Here is a 23703-nt window from a genome sequence, read left to right on the forward strand (position 1 = left end):
GTCAGCTTGTGAGCTTCAGGTCCGTACTCTCTCTCTCTCTCTCGTGGAATGGTCCAGGGCTGCTCCAGGGCCTGAATCAACAAAGCCCAAGAGAGTCAGCTTGTGAGCCTCAGATCCGTACTCTCTCTCGTCAGCTTGTGAGCTTCAGCTCCGTACTCTCTCTCATCGAACGGTCGAGGGCTGCTCCAGGGCCTGAATCAACAAAGCCCAAGAGAGTCAGCTTGTGAGCCTCAGATCCGTACTCTCTCTCGTCAGCTGGTGAGCTTCAGCTCCGTACTCTCTCTCGTCGAACGGTCGAGCTTGTGAGCCTCAGATCCGTACTCTCTCTGGTCAGCTTGTGAGCTTCAGGTCCGTACTCTCTCTCGTCGAACGGTCGAGGGCTGCTCCAGGGCCTGAATCAACAAAGTCCGAGAGAGTCAGCTTGTGAGCCTCAGATCCGTACTCTCTCTCGTCAGCTTGTGAGCCTCAGATCCGTACTCTCTCTCGTCAGCTTGTGAGCTTCAGCTCCGTACTCTCTCTCGTCGAACGGTCGAGCTTGTGAGCCTCAGATCCGTACTCTCTCTCGTCAGCTTGTGAGCTTCAGGTCCGTACATGTACTCTCTCTCGTCGAACGGTCGAGGGCTGCTCCAGGGCCTGAATCAACAAAGCCCGAGAGAGTACGGACCTGAAACTTCACCTTCCTCAACTTGTGAGCCTCAGATCCGTACTCTCTCTCGTCAGCTTGTGAGCTTCAGCTCCGTACTCTCTCTCGTCGAACGGTCGAGCTTGTGAGCCTCAGATCCGTACTCTCTCTCGTCAGCTTGTGAGCTTCAGGTCCGTACTCTCTCTCGTCGAACGGTCGAGCTTGTGAGCCTCAGATCCGTACTCTCTCTCGTCAGCTTGTGAGCTTCAGGTCCGTACTCTCTCTCGTGGAACGGTCGAGGACTGCTCCAGGGCCTGAATCAACAAAGCCCGAGAGAGTACGGACCTGAAACTTCACCTTCCTTGAGATGACCTGAATCAACAAAAGATGAAACTTCACCTTGGTCGACAATCTCGACATGAAACTTCAGAACTGAGAGCCGAGAGCGCACGGAGCTGGAACTTCAGGACCTGAAACTTTGTGAGCTGAAACTTCAGAACGAAATTTCAGCCGTACCGTGCGCGCGGTCGAGGGCTTGCCCGAGAGCGCACGGGCCTTACTTCAGAACGAAACTTCAGCCGTGCGCTCGACGGCTTGCCCAAGAGCGCACGGACGTGGAACTTCAGCTTGTGAGTTTCTGCCATTGTTGTGCAACGAATGCCATAAAGGACTTGAGAACTTGGGAAGGCAGGCACTCGGTGTTTCTAGTTGATGTATTTCAAGTAAGTAATTAGTTCCATTTATGTAGATTAGTGCAGTACAGTGGCTTTGTTTGCGCTGCTAGCATGCTGTGCGCTTGCACGTGCACGTTCTGCTGAGGAGAGCGTTGTGGCTTTCGCTTGTGCTGTCCTGCGTGGGTGGCAGTGTGAAATACAATCAGACATGGATGTCAGGGCAGGTATCGTTGATTCCGGCCCTCGAGCGGCCCGCGACCTTCGGCCTTGGGCCGCTCTCGGGCCTGAATCAACGAGACTGCCCTGACATCCATGTCTGATTATAGTTTATACTTTAGGTGCACAACACCATATTATGGGCACTGAGTCCCTGACCGACGGTACATGGGCACTGAGTCCCTGACCGACGGTACCAATCAGTTTCAGCACATCTTGGATGCACCCTCCAACTACTGAGTAGTTACTTCTTAGTAAGGTTCCTTGCCACTCATGTCGACTGTCGTGAATCAAGCTAGACCCACACTGTCACCAGGTCACACTCACACAAATCTTTCCTACAACCAGCACAAAGCTACATCTCCATCATCCATCCATATCTCATCATTGCCATCATTCATCAATCAGCAGAGACAGTCAACTCATAATCCGTAGACATCATCGATTCATGACTGCCGCCTGCCGGTCCGTGCCGGACGTGCCGGTGTCATGTAGATCTACATGACATGACTGTAACGTAGCTACATAGAGTCAGATGACTCAGATCTAGGTACAGTAGATCTACCATTATGATACCGTGCGCACTGCGCAGCACATGGTTGAAGAACGACATGAGTCACACTCACCGGACACAGTCTTGCTTGCGGGCCGTGGCCGTGGCCGAGATCCAGCCTGCAGGCTGCACTCAGCTGGAGGCCGGATTAGTTGGCGGGTGCATTTGGCCCGTGGCGTTGGAGCTTTGCGCTACCCGTGATCAGTGATGGCGGACCGTTCTTGGATGGATCCTGGACTGGAGGGGAGGCTAGGCGATGTAGTTCAGCTTCCAACTCTACTGGCTATGTCACTGGTAAGCAAATAATTTACATTATTTTGTGTGGCTAGAGTCATGTGTAATAAATAAGTTCAAGATGAATCAAGGGCATGACTGTACTACCAGTGTTACACGAAACGTCGCTCGTCAAGTGTCAAGTCCAATGCGCGAGCTCAGGCCCTGTGTGGGGAATACCTTTCCTATCGCTAGCGCTCTCTTTACCATTTTTATGATGGAGTCCAACATTCTGCCGCTCGACACGTACACCATGGTACATAAATCTGGACAAATTTTCTTTTTACAAAATCAATACTCTAATTTCAGAAATTTTCGGTACTCAATATTTTCGGTATGAGGGCACCAGGCTAGGTTAGGTGAACAGAAATATTCGGTACAGAGAAGCAGTTCCCTATTATTGGATTATGTGTGTTAGTGTTTGTTCGGTGTATTGAAATTTTAGGTGTGAAACAGACACCGAAAGTACCGAAAATTTGTGAAATCACAGTACTCTCTTTTCACGCGCATATATACGTATACGCGGTCAATACCTGAAATGCGGAGCTGCACCCAGACTGTTTTTGGGTACGACCTCCTGCAGGACAAGGATATTCCTCTTATTTTTTATGAGGAGTGCGAATTTTAGGGCGCCAAGTGTGTCCTTTTCATAGTGAAACTATTGAGTATTGTTCAAACCAGGCTTATAATATTATTTTTGCTAGCTAAACAGACCCGGTTTAGATAGGGTCTGTTCTGCCAGGTATCCATGGAAATGACCATTGGCTTCGCATACAGTCAACTTCGCTTATAACGACACTCGGCGGGGCTTCAGAAAAGTGTCCTTATTCGCGAAGTGTCCTTATACCCGAAGTCTCATTATTATGTATTGCAGTTGGATGGGACTTTGCTCTGGGCATGGAAATTCTGTCGTTATTCGCGAATTGTCGTTATATCCGCAGTCGTTATTAGCCAAGTTGACTGTACATGTACATACACTGTCAATCTAACAATTGCATGTACCTACATGTACCTACATGTAGGTACATGTTTTTCGATTTTGACAGCATGTTACAAGGCGAGGACGCGTAGTGCTCCTGACTACAACCATAAACCGGTTGGCAGAGTCCCGGTCTTGCGACCATTTGAACCGTATTGGGAAAACCCAGGTTCGGACCCTCGTTACTCTACGGGTTGGTAGGATTTTTATAATTTTCGTTTTTTTGTGTTGTAGAAGTCGTCGTGTTGCCAAAGACAAGAAAAAAGAAAAAGAACAAAAGAACAAAAGAAAAAAGAAATAAATCACAAATAATTTAATTACAGAGGAAGACAAGAAAATAACATCACAAATCCTTCCAGACGTGATCCCTGCAGCGGCAGCAACGTGAACAATACTACGGCGGCAACACGACGACTTCTACAACACAAAAAAACGAAAATTATAAAAATCCTACCAACCCGTAGAGTAACGAGGGTCCGAACCTGGGTTTTCCCAATACGGTTCAAATGGTCGCAAGACCGGGACTCTGCCAACCGGTTTATGGTTGTAGTCAGGAGCACTACGCGTCCTCGCCTTGTAACATGCTGTCAAAATCGAAAAACATGTTAACTACCAAGCAAGGCTTCTGTATATACCATGTAGGTACATGTAGGTACATGTAGGTACATGTACCTACATGTACCTACATGTACCTACATGTACAGTGTAGTGGTGCACAAAGCCACAACACAGTCAGGACATGTCACATGAATCATGATGGTAGTCTGACGGAGACAGTAGCCAATGGCTGTGCACATAGTAGGGCTGAGATACATGATTGTACAATGTTGTTGGTTGACAGCATGTAACAAGGTGGAGGATCTAGGACACCTAGTTCCGAAACAATGGCCGCAAAAGTTTTGGTCGTCCCTGAAATGACCATTCGTTGGGGGGGGGGGGGGGGGGGGGGGAGTGCGAGCCAAAATCGCAAGTCGACCAACACTGTATATGCATGCGATTTTCGTCGTCCAGCATAGCAAGTCCAGCATAGCAAGTCCAGCATAGCAAGCTGCATTTGTTTCAGAGGGAGGGGAGGGGGTCCGAGTACGAAATGAATGATTGTCGTTTCAAGGACAACGAAAAACTTTTGCAACGACCCCTTATCTTTGCCAGCAGGGTTTGTGACACCTACCCTTCTGGGAGGGCAGATAATGGACAATTTCTGCGCCCTCTATTTTAGAGGAAGCACGAACCTTTCTCTGGTTATTATAGTTGGTCGTGTGACAAGTCCGCCAAGACTTCAAGAGGTATGCATTGCTTGCTTTTTGTCGTTAAGAAATAAACACTGCTGGTCTGGCAATGCACCCGTCTTGCCGCGTCATTTCTACGTGTATTTCCCATCCAGCGCACCTACCCACTGATCAGTGTGTTGTCATGCAAATCTGCGATTGTGTGCAATGCACAACTGCTGCATGAGTCTACAAGCACACCATAACTATAAGAAGAAAGATGCTGCAATTTCAAAGCATTAGTGGGCGAAAAAAAGAAGACCCCCTTGGTCATCGGTAGCTTATGCTGCTATACTAGTAGATTGTATGTGTAGGCAGGTGCAGTGCTGGCCAAAGAAATCCACCCTCATGAAAAAGTAGCGCCGCGGTAAGCGTTAGCGTTAGAGTGCACAGACCAGTGTGTGTAGTACTAGGGCCGCGCAGCGCCCGGCGCTATTTTATTCATGAGGTCGGATTTCTTTGGCCAGCACTGTACATTAGGCCAAAACAAATAACGACCTTGTTTCTGGTCGGCCGACCGGGCCACTTTTCCCAAATTCTGAAACTTTTTTTGGTCCCAAATGTATACAAACGCCGCAAACGGTGGCAATGCCATGTGTGCAAGTGCACTCAACGAGTCATAACTCAGTCAAATCTCAACCGAATTCCACAGCCGAAACACCTACAAGGTAGCAAAGATTCTCAACTGTCGGCACGAAAACCTCCGGGGTCGATACGAGCTACAATGTAGAAGGACTCGAACTGTTTGCTTGATTTCTCAGGATGTACGAAAACAGGAATACACCGCATGCTGTACAAGAACAGTGAGTCAGTCAACTTTGACATTGATCCTTGCCATGATATACATGTACATGTATGTACAATGTACATTGTACATGTGTAGGTGCTCTTGTCCATCAATACCACAACGATTGAGGAACCAAAAAAAGTATCCAAAAAAAAGTTTCATTCCGGCCGACCAAGTCTCCTTTTTGAGGGGTTGACGAACGGAAACAAGCCTATTTTTTTGTTTTGGCCTCTAGTATCAGTCTTTACACTCAAAAATAAATGTCTGCTGGATACTGGATCCCAGTCAGTCATGCAGCGGCGCAGAGTACATGTACATGTAGTACAATGTAGTTATGTGGACAGGCAACAGACTGACTGGCATTGGTACATGGTGGCCAGTGTGCTGCGTACATGTGTGATTGTGAGGTTCAGAGTGACTGGTACTTATGTAGATACAGTAAGTAGTAAGGAAGGGGATTTGGCATAAAGACAAGTATGTAAATCCTGACACATGTATTTGACTGTACTGTTGAAGTGTACACTTAGTAGACCATGTAGGGTACTGTACATGGTATGATGGGTTGTAGTAGTCTAGTGCCTGTGGAATGTGACACCTTTTCACAGCAGAAAACCTTGTCACATTGCTACTCTTGCCTACTGATCTGGTCGTAAAACACCCAGCAAATCCCAGTAATGCATTTGTAATCTCTGACTGGGGCCAAGTTTTCAGAGCCCCACCTCAAAGGAGCCTCAAGTGGTTCATTACCTGCATGTGAAGTGGGCCTGGCACTCCTGGCGTGTCCTCCCATGCCTTATGTAGGGACAGATTTAAAACTGACTGGATTTTGCGGTCAAAGAATACAGCCCAGAAACATAACTACAGTGTACTTCACAAGTCAATGATCAGTGAGGGGCCTGAGCAGGCTGAGGCAGTGAGGGGCCTACATTACACTGACTGTCTACACTCTACAGCCCATAGTAATTATAGGCTGGTTATGAACGTACATGTATGTCATTACATGTATCTGAACTGAGATATTATAGTAGTGAGACGTAGATCTCGACTTTAGTCAGACTGCAGGCTAATGACTAATTATAATAATTATGTGTTTGATTTGAGTCCAGACTTGTAGACAGAGGCACCTACATAACTACATAACATCAAGAGTAGCATTCTCTCCGCAGATTGAGTAACATCAAGCAAGGGTGCATAACCAAGATCGAGTGTGCATTGTGCAACTCCAAGATCGGCTCACCCATGCCATAATCATGATAATGCGTAGCCAGAGATCAAAGTACAATGTGTACATCACAGCTGCCATGCATAGTGGAAGCAGAATATGAAAAACGGACCTGAGTGTCCATAACCTGCATGGCCTGATGAACTCTATGTATCTAAAAAAAACAAGCTGGGGGGGGGGGGGAAGCATACGCACTTGATACATACTCCTGCCAAAGAATGAGGAAATGAAACAAATTCCGCCGTGGGTGAACCCATCACAGCTCGAGATCGGAGTTGCACACTCATGTATCTACTCTTGATGACATGCATCCACCAGCTGCAGAACTGGCTTTGGATTGAAACACAGTGTATCCAACACTAACCCTTGTATTTCCGTCTGTTGTCTGCAGCTGGTGGCAAACAGCAATGGTGAGCACTGGTGATCCGCCGTAGCTAAAGCTGCGTTCGTTTGGGACATGTGGGTGCCTCCAATCATTTGACTGAGTCATAAATTCACTCCTTCAAAGTCACCTGTTCAGGTGAGCTTCACTGTATCAGTAGGTTGTACAGTACAGTGTAGTGAGCAGTTGGTGCTCTCCGTTTAGGCTTGCCGGGATGATGACCTTCCAACTGTTTTAGTTTTCTCCCTTGTTGTGTGCTTGTGCGTTACCTGGCTCTAGTTCTAAAGGAAAGACACGTATGGTAGTGCCTGTAGTACGGTTCTGTTCTTTCCGGCCATTCATAGCCCCTCTCCTGCAGGGTACTAACAGTAGTACTTTTTTCTATCCAGCTGGTTCAGCTGAGCAAGGACCAGCTCACAGATTACAGGTAAACCATTTTGATCACGTGTGGATTCACCCCACATAAAATGTCATGAATCACTGAACAACTAATCAGTCTAATGTGATCAAGTCATAAGCAACTGCATGTACATGTATTTTCGTGTCTTCAATAAACTAACAATAACCCATTGAATTGTCATGTAGCACTTTGCTCCGTCTATTCCTATTCATTGTCCCTGTTTCAGCATAGAAGGAGGGAGTCCACAAAGGGAGTGAGAATCAGCTGGCTGACTTTGCATCCCTGGGCCACGGCCAAGTCAAAGTGAGTGTTCGAAAACATTGTACAATCACCTTTGCCATAAACGAGGATGCCTTTCTGACTGGATATGAATGAAAAATACAAGTCTTTCTTGTTGATTGAAGTCACGGCGTTTTTTTGTTTCTGGAGGAAGGATCATTTCAAGAAAAACTGCCCTCTTGGAGGATCCCAGCTCCAGGCACTTCCATCTACTAGGCACCGTTCTGACCCCTCTAGAATCACAAAAATCGGATTTCAAAGGAAAAACATCAATCATGGTCCGCATGATAGTCCGTGTTTCCGCATCCGTAGGAGCGCCATTCCCTCAAGGTTAAATTCGAAGATGCAGCTCGTAAAGCGGCGATGTGGATTGACATAAAAAATGCACTTCCATTCATTAATTTTGTCCCAAGGGAAGGAGAGACGTTAGTTATGGCCTGTACCTGGTCCCAACGTACCCAGATAAGGGCAGTTTTTCTGAGCAGTATTAATATTCTGCCAACCTGGACGATTTGATAAAACTAATTACTTACATGACAGACTGTATGGGTGTTTGGTTTGAGTAGGTTGCAAAGCTAGATGCTAGTGCCTAGTAGTAGTAGTGGTGGCCCTGGCCCAAGTCACACAGTTACATGTACAGTCATGTAGTTAGTGTGCTAGCTGTTGGTGTTTGGTCTGTGGATGGATGCCTAGCCTGTAGCCTGCAGGCACTGGAAAGATGTTTTCTTCTCTGATTTGTTAGTGTTGGTACATGTAATGATATGTGCAGGGCCTAGGGACTGTCCAGGTACATGTACATGTACTAGGTGCAGGGAGAAAATACCTCAGTATGTAAAGGTGTCAAAGTGCTATGCAATGACAATGCTCTGATATGCTCCTCAAGTGATAGCAATGGTGTACTTTCTGCACCAGTGGTGAAACTGGGGCAGCCTGTTTGTCTGCTGAAGAAACATGGTCTTTGTGTTAGTGACACTTTAGGGCTGGCAGAGTGGGCACTTAGTTCAAACCACAGGTCAGGAAACAAGATGATGTGATCAGCTCTAGCCCTGCCACTAGAGTGCAGTAGAGCATCAGGCATGTGTGTGAATTTGTAGCTTTCAGTGCAACTAGTGGCCAGTCTGAGTGTCTGTGTAGGGCGACAGGATCATCAGCAGATTGAGCACTTGTTACACTGACCTGGAATGTTGCCTGTGGGCACAAGGCACATGCTACTGTTGAGCACAGGCATATCACTCACACTACTACAGTCTAGTACTGTAGTGCATCCCTTATCTCCTGCAGTCCTGGCCCAAGACTGATGTCAATGAGAGCAGAGAGGCGCTAGGCCAGATAAGACCCCTGACTACCTGCACTGGGTTGTCCAGATCCAGCAAGGAGAGGGGGGGGGGGTGCATACTGTATCTTGGCTGCTGTATCATGCACTGGGTGCCAAGATGACTCCTATCTGTGATAATCAATAGAATTATTTTATACGCCTGGTGTTTTTGCCATGGCTAAGGATTAGTAGCTACATGTACTGTACTTGGGCCATGACTTTGCGCAAAGATAACAACTGAATGAAGACTGAGCCATCTACTGTAGGCTAAATCAAAGGTTTTCTGGAGATTCTCCAATCAGTAGTGAAGCATAACGGTGCTTACTGATGCCCTGCATTGTGATCTGTTGAAACCCAGACGCAAGATGGAGACAGCCTACAGGCCAGTTTGGTGGTTCGCCTGACGCATGCCAAGGACTTGGGTAAGGCACATGCTGGCTCATACCTGTTTATCCTGCCATTGCCATTGCTATGTGAACACTACAACTTAGTACAAGTACAAGCAAGTAGTTTGTTGTACAGTCATGCTAGGATGGATACTTGTAGAATCACGTTACATCTCAGTACATGTCACTGTATGTACATAATTGGTATGTTTTATGTGCAGGGCCAGGGCCCCCCCCCCCCCAGGGAGTGTGCACAAGAAAGCTCTGTGCATGTGCCTGCATTCTTCAGGCAAGTAAAGTAGTTAGTTACACCAGTATAATGGCTTTATGTCCCTCTGGTATTTGCTGCCTCAGGGCTCAAAGCAGAAGGTGTGCCTGGTGTCAGTGGGCACAGCAGCAGTCAGGGCCATGGTGTAGAGAGCTCTAGTCTAGAGGCTGCATGCTGGAGCATGTCAGCTTCCAACAGTGCAGTGCAGTGCATGCTGGTCTTTGGAACTGTTTTCAGTACTACATGTATCACATGTATACGTACCAGGGAGGCCAAGTTTTGCCTCTGAGTCTCTGACACATGCATCTAGCATTACATGATTATAATATATAATGTCACTGTGTAAGCATTTGCAGACTGTTTGTTTTACTTGACAAATCAAACGCATGCGGTTTATTACTTCCAGAGTGGATTTGACTGTTGCCAGTGTTGGTCTGTAGTCTAGAAGCATAAACCTTGGCTGCGGGTGGATCTATGGCCCCTGTAGAAGGGGTACAGTCTAGTGCAAGTAGCGCAAGTACTGTACTTGCCTTTGACAATATACGTACATTGTACGTTATACCCCTGGGCCCTGGGCTGCATATCAACACACTCTAGTACTCTACACGTACATGACATTGTACAGTACACTACAGTCTACATTGTAGTGCAGGGCAAGCCATCAAGCAGTTGTGCGCTTTTAGTTTTACACGCACTGGGCCCTGCATGGGGTGGCAGTTCCAGTCACCTGTGCAACTTACTTAGCTACTCTACTGTACTGTGCCACCACCACCACTGCCCACCAGGCACCTGCACTATGATTACTGCATGACTGTACTGGATGTTGATCAGTACTACATGCATGTACTTGTGCTCTTGTGGGCCAGGCATTCATGCAGCCAGCTACTGCACTAGCACTACATTGTAGTTGTGTATGGTGTAGTGCCTAGTACTAGTAGTAGTGGTGCGGTCACGGGATGGGCTACCTGGTCACGCGCATCACACTCACGGCTCTCACTTGGAGGCATACATACTGGTTTTCTGTCTGGCTGTACGGTGGGATTTCCCGGGTTTGTTCCCGCAAGAAAATGGGAATGGTGTGTGACTGTGTTTTTCATGCACTCACTGTCCCTGAGGTGATATGTGAGCATGTGTACATACTGTGCATGTGGCTTCCGTTCTCAAGTGCTCTCTTCCGACAGCTGCCTATTTCACTGGCTCTTGGCTGGTTCCTAATGTCCTTCATAGGAAGATACTGCTTTCTTCTGCGCTGCGTGTGACGTTTCAATAAGCATGAGGAATGCCGGCGGCGAATGTGTACTGCGGGACATGGAAGTTACTGCTATTAATTATTATTGGTTGTATGTAAAATATTGCTGCTTGCATGAATGCATGTGCATCGACCTGTACAGTCATGTACATGTACATGCCGTGCATTGCAGAGTTTTGCTTGAGGAGGCTATAACTTCGAAATCACCTCCACTATGATCTAGTGTGTGCCGCGCCGACATGGAGGCAAGTGATGGTTGGTACCCCCCCCCCCCCCACACACACACACGCACCGACCCGAGCTCACCATTCAGGCTGGCGTATTTAAAATGCCTAACTGCCACTGTAAGATGCGATCGTCAAGTTAGTTGTACTTGTCTCCCTGTGTGCTGCATGTATTTCCATATGGCTGTATCTGCAGGAGTATCTACTGCTTTGCTAATGCCACGTGATGTGCAAGTGATGCGTCTGCCGAAGAAAATGTCTCAGCCCGTAGACCCATGATTATCCCAACTCAGTTACCCATCGCCAACGCACTGCCCGCCTGCCTGGGAAACTGGAAACACCCAGTGGATGTGATCACATGCTGCATTGCACGTTGCCTAACCCGCGGCAACGGCCATATCATCAACGCACATACCGTTTACTTACTGCGACCGTGCCCCAAGCAAAGTAAGTCCACAGATGTGCTTGCTTTGCTGTAGACAACCAGCCAACCAGCCAACCTTCTAAGTTCTATTACCAGACGCCTTTCTCCAGATCTATGGACGTTGAGTTTGAGTTCCTCTGATCGAGTGTAGTACCGCCAAGCCATGAAGCAACGAATCAGCCACTGTGCTCTGTACCATTCATACAGTGTCATCAGCACTTTGTCAGGTGTGTAGCTGCTGCTTCTGCTCCTGTCTGGATGACACTTGGCAGCATGTTTTCTGGGGCCTTGGGCCCTGAGGGAGCTGACAGATGACATCCAGTGTCTCTTCAAGCTCCTCTGCTGGAATTGAGCTGTAAGGTTCCCAGGGGTCTTGCTGACATTCACTTGGCAGTTAGGACATGTCAAGCTGCAGCAGATACTGTCATATTCGCGCTTGAATCTTGCCACACCCCCAGCGATGCCGGCCTAGCGCCTGCAGCTCTGCCCTCACTGGTGTCAGAGCTGGTCTTCAATTTTCATTCTCACTTCACTGTGCTGGTGAGTGGCTGTACTGTACCATTGCTAATTCCTCTGCCTGCGAGGGATTAATCGTTGCACTATCACTGAGAACGTATTATCACTAGGGGTGACACGAAGGTCTCAATTTGCCAAACAATCCTTCTTCATCACAGCAGACATTCTTTCGTTAAATAAATTCACACCGCATGGCCAGATGTGCTTTGAGTCAACAGGTGGGCACCATACATATGCGTACTATTTGAAGCGGTCTTTCCCAATGACTGGTGCTTTGAAGTGATACATTTCTTAGGAGGGCCAAAGTCATAAGGGTATGTTTGATTTTCTCTTTGCATACGGCCTTGTGCTCGGCTCTCTTGGCACAGCCGTATCGCTTTCGAACGTAAACAAATCCATACTCTTTCTTCTCTTTCCATTCTGCTAGTGATGCAGTAACGGAATGTGTACTTCAAAAACGGACCGTGGCTCTCTCAAAAACTACAAATCAATTATCGACACATCCACATTCCATGCTGTGGGCGTGTTGTATGTGTGTGCCGGTGACGTGTGCGTGTGTGTGTGTGTGTGTGCCGGTGTGTGCCGGTGTGTGTGTATGTGTATGTGTGCGTGCGTGTGTGTGCGTGTTGTATGTGTGTGTATGTGTGTGTCGGTGTGTGTGCGTGTGTGCGTGTGTATGTGTGTTTGCATGTGTGTGCATGTGTAATCAATAAATGCATGTGCATGCAAGTGTACAGTTCTGGCCATAGAAATCCAACCCCATGAAATAAAGCAGCGCCACTTTCGAATGAGCAGAGTGGTGTGTTGTGGTGCTAGGGTCGCATATCCCTCAGCGCTATTGATATATTCATGAAGTCGGATTTCTCTGACCAGGACTATGTGCCTGTACACATGGGCACAAGCATGAAATCATTGCTACTGGGTTCTATCGTGTTCAGCTTCTGTACTACAGGCAAATTATCGAAAACATTCTATTTTGCCTTGAGAATCAGAGCAGTGCATCCGGGCAAGTGTAAGGCTAAACTTCGTTGCTACCGTCTGGAGTTTAAATTGTTCTAGGCCTTGAAACTCCACAATAACAAGGAAATTTAGCCATGTTCCATTGCAAACACGTGTCATTTAGCTCTGCCCTTGTCGCACTTTTTCAAGTAAAATAAGCAACTTAGCTTGCACAGAAAGCCAAAAAAGCCTTGTCATGCCAAAAGCCTGGACATCTTCATTTGGTTTGGGAGAAAGGTGCAAGACGGGAAAATACTGTGGCATTTCGCCAGAACTGTGAAAGGGCATCTATACAGGCGCTAGCTGAGCACCACATTAGGTATGCTAAGCTAGCTATGCACTTTGCTGTGGTAGTACTAGTAGACCTTTCAGGCACTACTCACATTTGCACGCACTTCTCTGACACCAAACACAATGCCACTCCGCACTGACATGCCTCTGTCCTCCTTCTTTGTGCGTTGCGCTTATTCTTATTAATTTTTGTGTTTCTGTTTCGGTACATTTCGTATTTCAAGACATACCCCGAGGCTATAGGTATCATTGATTAAAGGACCATTCTGGAACATTCAGCATAATTGTATTTCTCTTGCTAGGCTGTTCATTACGAATTATTAGCCCTCCACTGTCTGCTATCTCAACCCTACAGCCTCCCATTATAATGGAACTCCCTTCAATTTAGACTACGTCTTTGGGAAATCCTCAAATATATATAATAATAATAAAATATTAGACATTATCCACTTACAGCTCGATGTTTGATCAAAAAAATGATCCAGATGTGCCTAACTCTGGTACATAGCCCACTTAATTAGAGTACTTGACCATCGGATTTTCTTCAGGAACTGTGACTTTGAAATTCTCCGTGAAGTCCAAATTTGAAATTGCAAACTGTTAACTACATGTACTACAATATAACTACTCTGTCCCCCGTATACTACGCCAACACATGATATCTGCATAATTACACGTCACTAACCCTCAGGCACACGTTCCGCCTCGGCCATGCAACATTTTGATCAGAGCGCAGTCGGCGTGTGGGAGTAGTGCCTGAAAGGTCTACTAGTACTACTACCACAGCAAAGTGCATAACTAGCTTAGCATACCTTATGTGGTGCTCAGCTAGCGCCTGTATAGATGCCCTTTCACAGTTCTGGCGAAATGCCACCGTATCCATAGAACTTTCTGTATAGTCATTGCATAACTATGCACATCATTTGAGAGACTTCTTGGCCCTCCAACTTCCAAGCCAATCATGGGGGATATAGACTACTGCTACGGACAACACCCGACTTATTGATGACACAAACGTTTGGACAAAATAGTGCTCGAGTTAAAGGCCACCAGGTGCAATCATTTCCTATCCTCAAATTTTTGCTGGGCCCTTGCATGATTTTCACGTTTACAGTCACATCTAGTTAATATACACCTAGGCATGCTTCCTGCTATATTAGTATTACCTACACAAGCGACTACAATACAATGTAGCACACGCACACATGCAGAGGATTGCCTTTACGCCCAGATGTAGCACACATGCAGAGGATTGCCTTTACGCCCAGATGTAGCACACGCACACATGCAGAGGATTGCCTTTACGCCCAGATATTGTAGCACACGCACACATGCAGAGGATTGCCTTTACGCCCAGCAAGCTGGGCAATTTTTTGAACTAGAATCGGAAACTGATAAAAGCACAGAAACAAGGGTAAGAAGCACTGCAGCAGTGCAGGACAGAATGGGATTGATCACACGACAGGACAGATGGGATTGATCACACGAGACAACAGTGGGAGACACATACTGTGACATAGGTCCCATTAGCGACCGCGTGACATGGTGGAAACTAAAACGGAAAACCATAATGGTGATGGAACGAAATAGACAATTGGGCATGTGAGGATAGTTTAAAATAGAGTCACGTTATTTCAGTAAGGTTGGTGTGATGTATAGGATAATCCGGAGATATCTATGAGCCAACAAAAAACATTACTACTGGTGATGCAACATACCAACAGTGGAAACACAGGATGATTTGTTTTACACAATGCTTCGTTGTTGATAGTAGCCGCCACTGGGCTCGCAATCTTTGCCGAGGACAATGGCGAGACGAAGACTGTATAGCATCAGGACCATGATGGACAGGTGGATCAGGATGTTGACGAATACGTTGGGTTTATTTTGAACCATGACGATGATTTGTTCTACAGTTTTTTTTTGTTCTTTTTATGATGATGGTGGGCATTTCAATGATCATGATAATGATGACAGATCAGAGGAAGAGCAGAATGATATCGAGGGGCACAAATGCAGGTTTCTGAACAGCAAAATAATTATGGTGTTCGATTCCTGGCACATATGGTAGCCCTCTGTCGTTGATAAGAACCATAGTTGAATAGTTCGGTTTCGACCTGGTCAGACCAGGTCTGGACGGTGCCGTCACAAGAAGCTTCCAAGACTAAAAGAGGAACTGACTGATGCCGAGACGAGAGACAGTTTCTTTCGGACTTGTTAGGGAAGCAGGGGGCATGCACTCAGAATGGACTATTTACAAACCACTAGTACTTAAAATGTTTGTACGGGGGGAGGGGGGTGTGTGCACACGTGCATGCGTAGTACTAGTAGTAGTAGCAGTAAAAACAATCTTGTTCGGTCTCGTCTAGACTATGTACATTATTTACAGGGTTCACCAGACTAGAACTGAACAGTTTACGGCTGGGCCACTGCCATTGGCCAATAAGGCTGAGGCTGCACTGAGATGGGTTGGTCAGTGCATAGCCCAATAAGGCTGAGGTTGCACTGAGATGGGCTGGTCAGCTCCATTACCAGCAATAGCACCGGATACTGGGCGCGGCAAGGCAACTGCGGCGCTTTCAACCACACTCACCTGTGGCTGCGAGAACCGGCTGGTGGATGCAACCATGGGCACCTGCTGATAGGTGGCAGTGACTCGCTGCTGATACTGTGGAACACCTCCCTGCTGATAAGGTACAGTGACCACTTGTTGCTGCTGCTGCTGCTGCTGCTGCTGCTCTCTAGCTGTATGGTGGGCATTCAGATGGCTGAAGCCCGGGCGGTAGGTAAAGGCACCACCTGCTTGTTGGATGGCAGCAGTATCCGCCAGCGCGTGCCCAGCAGTGGTAAATGCAGCAGGGTCAACATGCTGGCCAAGCACTGACTGATGGTGTGCAGTCGGAGAGTTAAGAAGTTGCTGCGGTTGTTGGACCAGCGGGAATTGGTGGTGTTGAATGCCTGCACCTGCACCTGCTACAACGTTCTGAGCACTGTACTGATGGGACAAGCCTAGCCCCCTGGAGCTACTGTTGGCCGGTTCCATCATAGATGGATGATGTCGCGCTCCTAACACCATCGCTGCTGCTGCTGGATCCGAGAGAAGTGCCCCGTAATACATTGAGTTCAACATGCCTGGATGGCTATGTTGGTGCTGTTGCTGGTGCTGCTGCTGCTGAGCCATGTGAAAGCCATAAGCGTTGTAATGCTGCGGCTGACGTTGCGGGCAGTACGCTTTCAGGTGGTCAGGAGCAAAGCAAATGTGGCATTTCTTTGGGATTGCCGGCTGCGCACAATCCTTGGCGATATGCCCGACGTTGCCACAGTTATAACACTTGTTGTTACGGCGCCTAGTCCTGGAACGCATGCTACCTACCACGTCCTCACCATTCAGACCCTGCACGAAAGTCGCCTCTTGTCCCCTGTCCGCATGTTTCACCTTCATACGGACGCCTTCGCCTTCACCTAAGGACCTATAGCCTTGTCTCTGGATCTGCATCTGCAAGGGTAAAAACAAACAAAAATTAATGCAAGAACCTCACTCAGTCCTCAGTCTACAAAGCATGTATGTACATTGTACACGCATGTATGGTGTCATCTGACTACTTTCTAGGCCTGTATACTGCAATCCATCATAGCGCTAGCACATAGCTCACGTTACTACACGCTGAGCGCTAGCACATACTACGGTACTATTACTAGTGACATAGCTACTACTACACGCTGTCAGTTCTGAGTTCTAGAGTTTCACGACGTATTACTACGATCATCAGGCAACTGATGCAGTGACTCCAAAATGGGGAGCCTGACCACTTGATAACGACTAACGTAAAGCTTTAGGTTATTTTATTGATCTTCAAGTTAGCTCACTTCGCAGGAAAAGGGTGAGTAAAACCTCCTAAAGATGTGAAGCAGGTGGGCGCTGTTATTACTTGAGGGGGGTACAGAGAATCATGGCATGCGTGTACATAATATATCTTACTTGGTGAACAAATACATCCTCTTGGTTATCATTGCGGGTGATGAACCCGTACCCACGGACGCTGTTGAACCATTTAACCTTTCCTTCGACGTAGGTATGACTCTGATCACCACCTTCACCTTGTGCAGGTGCGCCGATCGTTTCGACTGTGCCATCGGCTTGAGCTGCAGCAGGCGTTTGTCCTTCGCGTCCTTCGACTAGTGGCAATGACCCTTCGACTAGTGGCAATGACCCTTCGGCGGGGCGACTTATAGAGAGCTCATTCACACTCGTAATTAAACCGTGCACTTCAAGCACATCTCCCTGGCACTGTCCATTTGCCTCTGCTGCTGCTATTGCTCGTGCTTCTACTGGTAGCGTTGCTGCTGTTTCTGGTGCTGCTGCTGTTGCTGTTTCTGGTGCTGTTTCTGCTGCTACTGGTGCGCGTAGTGGGGTTGACTCCTGTTGTTCTTTTTGTACAGTTTGTACCGTTGACTCTAGTAATGGTCGAGTGCAATAGAACACGGCACACAGAGAAGCATCCACACCACACACGCATACCGGTACGCACAGACATTGCAAAAATACATATTCATAATTATCAGAAATTGTCAGAAACTAGAAATCACAATGCACTTCAAACCACAACAGCCGTAGCAGGAGCCGGTTCGGAAACCCCGAAAGGAAGAGAGAAAAAACGGCAAACGCGTGCGTGGCGAGCGAAAGCGACACGAGAAATTGATAAGACATGTAGCATTTCTCGAGCAGCACTACTAGCAGTAGCAGTAACAGTCCTGCAAAACTGAATGAGTACACGCACGGTTTACAACGTCCGCAGCGGTGAATTATGTGAATGACCGACGGCGCTTGCCAGGGCCGAGGAGATCACAACGCACACTACTACTAGTTGAATGCAAACGTCGGCTTAGCTGCAGTAGGCGGCGAATACTCGCGGCGAATACTGAGAAAAAAACTGTATCCTCACAGTGTCTGTGCGCTCGAACAAGACAGTCGCTCAGACTAGTACGCAGTACGGATGGTGGAGAGTACAGACACTGCTAGCTGCTAGTGTCCAAGAACAAGCTGTACACTGGACGTCGGTGTGCCGGCAATCACTACTACACCATGCATAATATTACCAGCCTTGTCCAAGAAAGTACACCCTACGAGTACTCACCTTGGAATTCCGCCATTATCGTGATCTAGGAGTAGGAGTAGCCGATGTATCTTGAGGCACTAGCAGGAAGAATGCTGAGACACTACTAGTTACAACAGCAAAAACACAAGCACTACCGTAAGGTGGATTTTACTACAACTGCCTGCGCACAGTCACCCATCAGCATTTATACCATCTTACTAGTAGTAATACAGTGGTAGTACTGTAGTGTAGATAGACTAAGCAGCCTACCTGGCCTGCTAGAGAGTAGAGTACTGGTAGAAATCATTGGCGCGTTTGTTAGATGCTATACTAGTCGTAGTACCCAGACGGCCAGAGCCGCAGAGGCTCCCACGTAGATCTACCACAGTACCAGTACCACACACTCACACAAATCACTTGTACCTGGTACTTGTTTGTAGCGACCGTGGTATGCATGCACGATCAAGAGCTAGAGCTAGAGTTAGTTGCACTTGAGCTTGACATCATGTCAGATCACATCATCACAGTCCCCCGCCATGTGCCAGATACTATGAGATAGTCTTTAGTCATGATGATCCATAGCCTAATGCATACTTGTACATGTACTATCATGTCTGTGTAGTGTACTAGTACTACTACTACTAGAGTAGCATGCTAGCATGCAGCATGCCCCTCTACATCATGCTATTACTACTGAAGTGGACATGGGAAATCCGGTCGCACGTCTAGCGGCCCCAGGGCGCTGGTCATGCAGCCGTGGGTAAGCACACGTACATGCAGCCTGCAGCGCGATCAACAACAATCAACATGACTAGCACTGCACCGATTACATTCTGTACGCGCTGAGATGAGGGCGCCGGCCCCCGGTCAATCGACTGGATTTCCATGTCCACGACAGTGCATGTGGCCTTTTTGTGGGAGGAGAAGAGAAGAAAGATTAAATAAAAGAGTGAACTGCGCCTGACGTCATGACCCGCACAGCTCTTGTTACATGAGTCATGACTGTACAGTCATCATGGTCATGTAGTTGCACTTGTACCTACTACAGTCAAACCTCTTTAGGACGAACATCAAGGGACCGATGATATTTGTTCGCAATAACGGGAGTTGGTATGGTATGGTATTGATCTATTTTGAATTCGGTATCTCAACAGTACATTGTACAACTTGGGAAGATCCGAATGACATAGATACATAAACATAAAAGTGGAGTAGGTGCTACAGCTGATCATTTTATCGCAGGTTGTGGGACTATTAAAAACTAATACCAGTATGCAAGTACACAAGAAATAAAAGCTGAATAAATACATGTACATGTACGACTGCATGACATCGGAGAAAAGCACCAATTAGAGCAAAACAAAGCGACACATCACTCATTGAAAACATTGTCTTCTTATCCATAATATGTTTTGCCCAGTGAATACACAGGGTTTTATCCAATACAGTTACGAATACTAGTTCTTCTTAGGCAAACATTTGTCTTATCAGTGTTCTTCCTCAGAACCACGTTTCACTGTAGTCTGTAGTGCTACTCCTTTGACAAAGGCTTTGTTGTCTTTGTATTTTGTCTTTGGTCTCTTTTATTCAGAAAGTGTCTCTTTTATTACCTCCATTACTTTGTAGGGATGTGCACATAGTATTAAAAAATGTACTAGTAGTACTGTGCACATAATGATTACCGGTATGTACAGTGTAACAATAATATTATTCATTTATTTATTGTTATGCACTGCGCAGGGCTAGGGTGCCGTTAGATCAGCTGACTCTGTACAGCACTACCAATACCAGACCGAGTCGACTACATGATTGTACAGCCTGCTGAACTAATAATACTTCGCCTTTTAGTATTACTTGAAAACAAACCGGGTGTCGGAATGAAGAACTGACGTGTTACTTGAAAAGCGCAAGCAAAGAGGGCAATGGCGACAAATCCAGTCAAGTACATGTAAATACAGCCTGCTAGTACTAGTAGTAGTACAACTTTGAGAACGGTTTTATTCACAACACCAATTGGGCCAATCGCGTGAAACCATGAAGACAAGAGTCAAAGCCAATAGTCAACCCAATTGTTTCGGGAAGAAATAAACACACACGGAAGGTTGAGTGTGGTCCTCGAAAGAGTGCTCAATGCACCGGGGTGCAGAGCTTCATAGAAAAGGAATAGAATACGAAGCCAACACAAGCTTCGTATTCTATTCCTTTTGTAAAATTGAACACAAAAGCTTCACAAGAAATCGTTACGTAACAAGATTGCCTACCGCGTACCGGCATGCAAAGGCGAAGTCACGCCTCTGCCCGTGTCAGCACAGCCGCCCCGGCGGCGACCTTGCGGCAAATGTACTAGTACATTTACATGTAAGAGGCTAGGCTCTGCAGCCCCTAAAGCACGTGACTGCCCACCGCAAATGAAGCACGGGTGCGTTACCCACTCAGTACTGCTACTTCTTTTGCTTTCTCTCTTGCTTAACGTGGAATTGTTTTCTGCCCGTAAAAGTGGTTTGGTCAGTACTACTTGAGAACGGGTTTCTTCACAACGTTAACGCTACCAATCGCGTGAAACCAATCGCGTGAAACCACGAATTAAGAATTCTAGAAACAACGCAAAAGACGACTTAGGAGCGTGCTTTTATTGACCACATCAAAATTAATGATGATGCAAAGAAAGAAAAGGATACCGGAAACATGATGCTGGATTTGAAAGAAGAAGAGAAAAAGGAAGAAGAAAAGAAACCTGACCAAGAGAACGCACCCGGGAAGCAAAAATTACTTACAAAAGTCATGTACATGTACATGTACATGTACATGTGCAGGGCAAAGTTCTCAGTACGCTCGTACAAGTACAGGCCGGGCCCGCGGCGCGCGGCTACATGACATTGACACTTTACTGTCTGCGCGCGTGGGGGGCCTGTCAAATCGTACTAGTACGTCTTTGCGGCACACACTCCGCTCCCAACAGTGGCAATACCCTGCACCAACACACAGAAGGTTCTGCTGAGAGCGCGGTGGCTCGGCAATGGCGAAGTATCCTCAAAGACACAAGCTTTCCAACTCTCTTCGGTAGGAACGCGTAGATGCACGCACTGTATGTAGTAGTACAACACCACCGCTTGACTCTGACTCTGGCTTACTTCATCAAGTTCATGGTTTCACGCGATTGGTGCTGCGAACAAAACCGCTCTCAAGTACACAACACCGACACGTTTTAACCGACTCTGCCAAGCCAGGGCTGGACCTCTCGAGTCTCGACCCGTACCCTGCAATCGCCACTGGAAGTGGCAATTCAATGCATGCCCCCAGCCATGCACGCTCGGAATAAAACAACAACAAAAGCTAGCAATTGCGCAAGATAAGAGCAGCCCTAGCCCTCCTGTGAAAAAGTGGCGCCCCCATACGTGTACTACTCTTTGTCGGTGTTTGTATTTTCTAATGCCATTCAAGGAAATTGCAGTGGGTAGTCACTACAAAAAATTGTAGTGCTAGACTAGAGGGGCTCAAGCTCAACTGATGAGGGGTGAATTTCAATTCCCCGAAACACTGTGTACTATTGAGCAGGGAGTGGTGCTTTCTTACAGGTTTGCCGAGTCGAAGGTTCAACGGACCTCTCGTGTGCACTGGATGGCAGTCGTGAGTCAGTCAAGTCATAGAGCTACAGCAAAAGTATAGATTGAGAACCTCACGCTAGTATCATAGTAATAGTATACGTGTGGAAAAAATAAAATCCAGCTGAACAAGTCAACAACAGTGTGAAGGACTAGGTGAAGAAATAACTGAAACATGATGAAAACATCAATGAGAAGAAGCATTCGTGACACTTTCACGAGGATTAGCGCCAAACAACTGAAGTGACAAAACATTTTCCTTCTGAACACATACAATCATGTACAAACAAGGCCGGTCCTGGAAGCTCGAGGTAGAGTGCTCAATGTACGAATGTACAGAGCCGTATACACACACAACAGAGGCGAAAGGCTGTGTTAGCTGTAACTTAAAGTTTCACGCATCGAGCGATCATCAGACAGCAGCATTCACTATCGAATTCTCTACGAGCAGGCCTAGATATTGATGCTAGTGTGGAAGTTAGTGCATATGTGCGAAGTGAAGACGTGGCATTGGGACAATGGTATTGAGTTGTTTTGTGAGAGTTAACGGATAAAGGTGAGAATAGAGGGCAGTGTTACCGAGTCATTAAAGGCGATAGCGACGGTAGCGCAAGACCACAGCAAGAGTGAAGAGGGAGAGAGAAAGCACCATGGCGCCAAACCTGGTGCAGGTTGCGCCATGTCGAAAAACTCACGTAACTGATGGTGAGAATCTGGACAAGTAATACTTGTTCTCGTGTCAAAACGGTCAACATCAACAAAAGGTCGGAGTTGGTGTCGAAATGCAGACACGAGAACGCCGTTTGGGTTTGAAATTCTTTTAGATCCATTTTTATCTCTTTGCCCTTGTCTACAGTGTGCGAAGAACGCGAGTTCAACTTCTTGACGGTAAGGCTTATGTTAGATGTGTTGTCGAAATACTCATATTCATTGTACATTGGTACGTTACAAGTAAGGCACTGGTCAGTGGCATACTATCGTTGGCAGTTCCCAATCTGGAGGGAAAGGTTCAAGTACCAATTGACCGAGTTTGCAAAATAAATTCGCATATCAGGGGAAATCTCTATTGTGGAGAGGTTCAGTAACTTATTTGTTTCATACGAAACAAGCCAATGGGTGCAGTCTCGTCTCGTGAAAATCTCGTACTTGTATGATTGGATTTGTTTACTCAAGTCTGGGCTGTTTGATTTTCGAGTACCGCCGAGATTGCACTGCCTCAAATAAAGTTTCGTGCCGCCAAAGCAAGAATTACGATCTGCAATCTGTTTGTAGTACCTGTAAGAATGTGGAGTACATGTATCGTACTTTCTCTGTTGCTGTTTCAGTTGCCGTCATGTTGCTAAAGAAAGGTTCAGTAGAGAGGTTCTGCAAAACGAAAATTCGAACGAAGTTTCGCGACAGTCCTTGCGAAAGTGTGTGCGAATTTTTGCGCGAACTTTGCGTTCTGCACATTTTCGTAGTTTTCGTAGTTTGCGCGGGCCAAGTGCACTTACGCCATGACCCGATCTCACGAAATTTCCTACGACAGTTCATTTCGCGTTCCCTGCAAGTTTCGCGTCCAAAGGTGCGAAGTTTCGCACTTCATGATGTAGAGCGAAAGTTTGTACGCATTTTCGTTTTGCAGAATCTCCCTAGTGACTCAATTGTTTCATACCAGACGAGTCAATGAGTTGGTGTG

The 23703-nt window shown here is 46.8% G+C and overlaps 1 protein-coding gene and 1 long non-coding RNA gene across 4 annotated transcripts; one reads left to right on the forward strand and one right to left on the reverse strand.

Annotated features, from left to right (window-relative positions):
- The first annotated feature begins 1635 nt into the window (after positions 1-1635).
- LOC135831022 (uncharacterized) lies at positions 1636-12700 on the forward strand. Of its 3 annotated transcripts, XR_010556144.1 has the most exons (6): positions 1636-2359; positions 4569-4603; positions 6986-7114; positions 7603-7679; positions 9329-9392; positions 11294-12693. It is a non-coding gene; the product is annotated as an uncharacterized LOC135831022 (long non-coding RNA). The 3 variants fall into 3 exon arrangements; XR_010556143.1 differs by lacking the exon at positions 4569-4603 and having other exon boundaries at positions 6986-7403; positions 11294-12700; XR_010556142.1 differs by lacking the exon at positions 4569-4603 and having other exon boundaries at positions 11294-12691.
- A 1968-nt stretch (positions 12701-14668) lies between these two features.
- LOC135831025 (uncharacterized) lies at positions 14669-18627 on the reverse strand. The gene is made up of 3 exons (XM_065343266.1): positions 18463-18627; positions 17307-17782; positions 14669-16823 (listed from the first exon to the last, which is right to left on the reverse strand). The coding sequence occupies exons 1-3, from the start codon at positions 18476-18478 to the stop codon at positions 15801-15803; spliced, it is 1515 nt and encodes a 504-aa protein (XP_065199338.1). The 5' UTR covers positions 18479-18627; the 3' UTR covers positions 14669-15800.
- Positions 18628-23703: the final 5076 nt, after the last annotated feature.

This window comes from Sycon ciliatum, chromosome 1 (assembly GCF_964019385.1).
Source record: "Sycon ciliatum chromosome 1, ocSycCili1.1, whole genome shotgun sequence".
NCBI classification, from domain to species: Eukaryota; Metazoa; Porifera; class Calcarea; order Leucosolenida; family Sycettidae; genus Sycon; species Sycon ciliatum.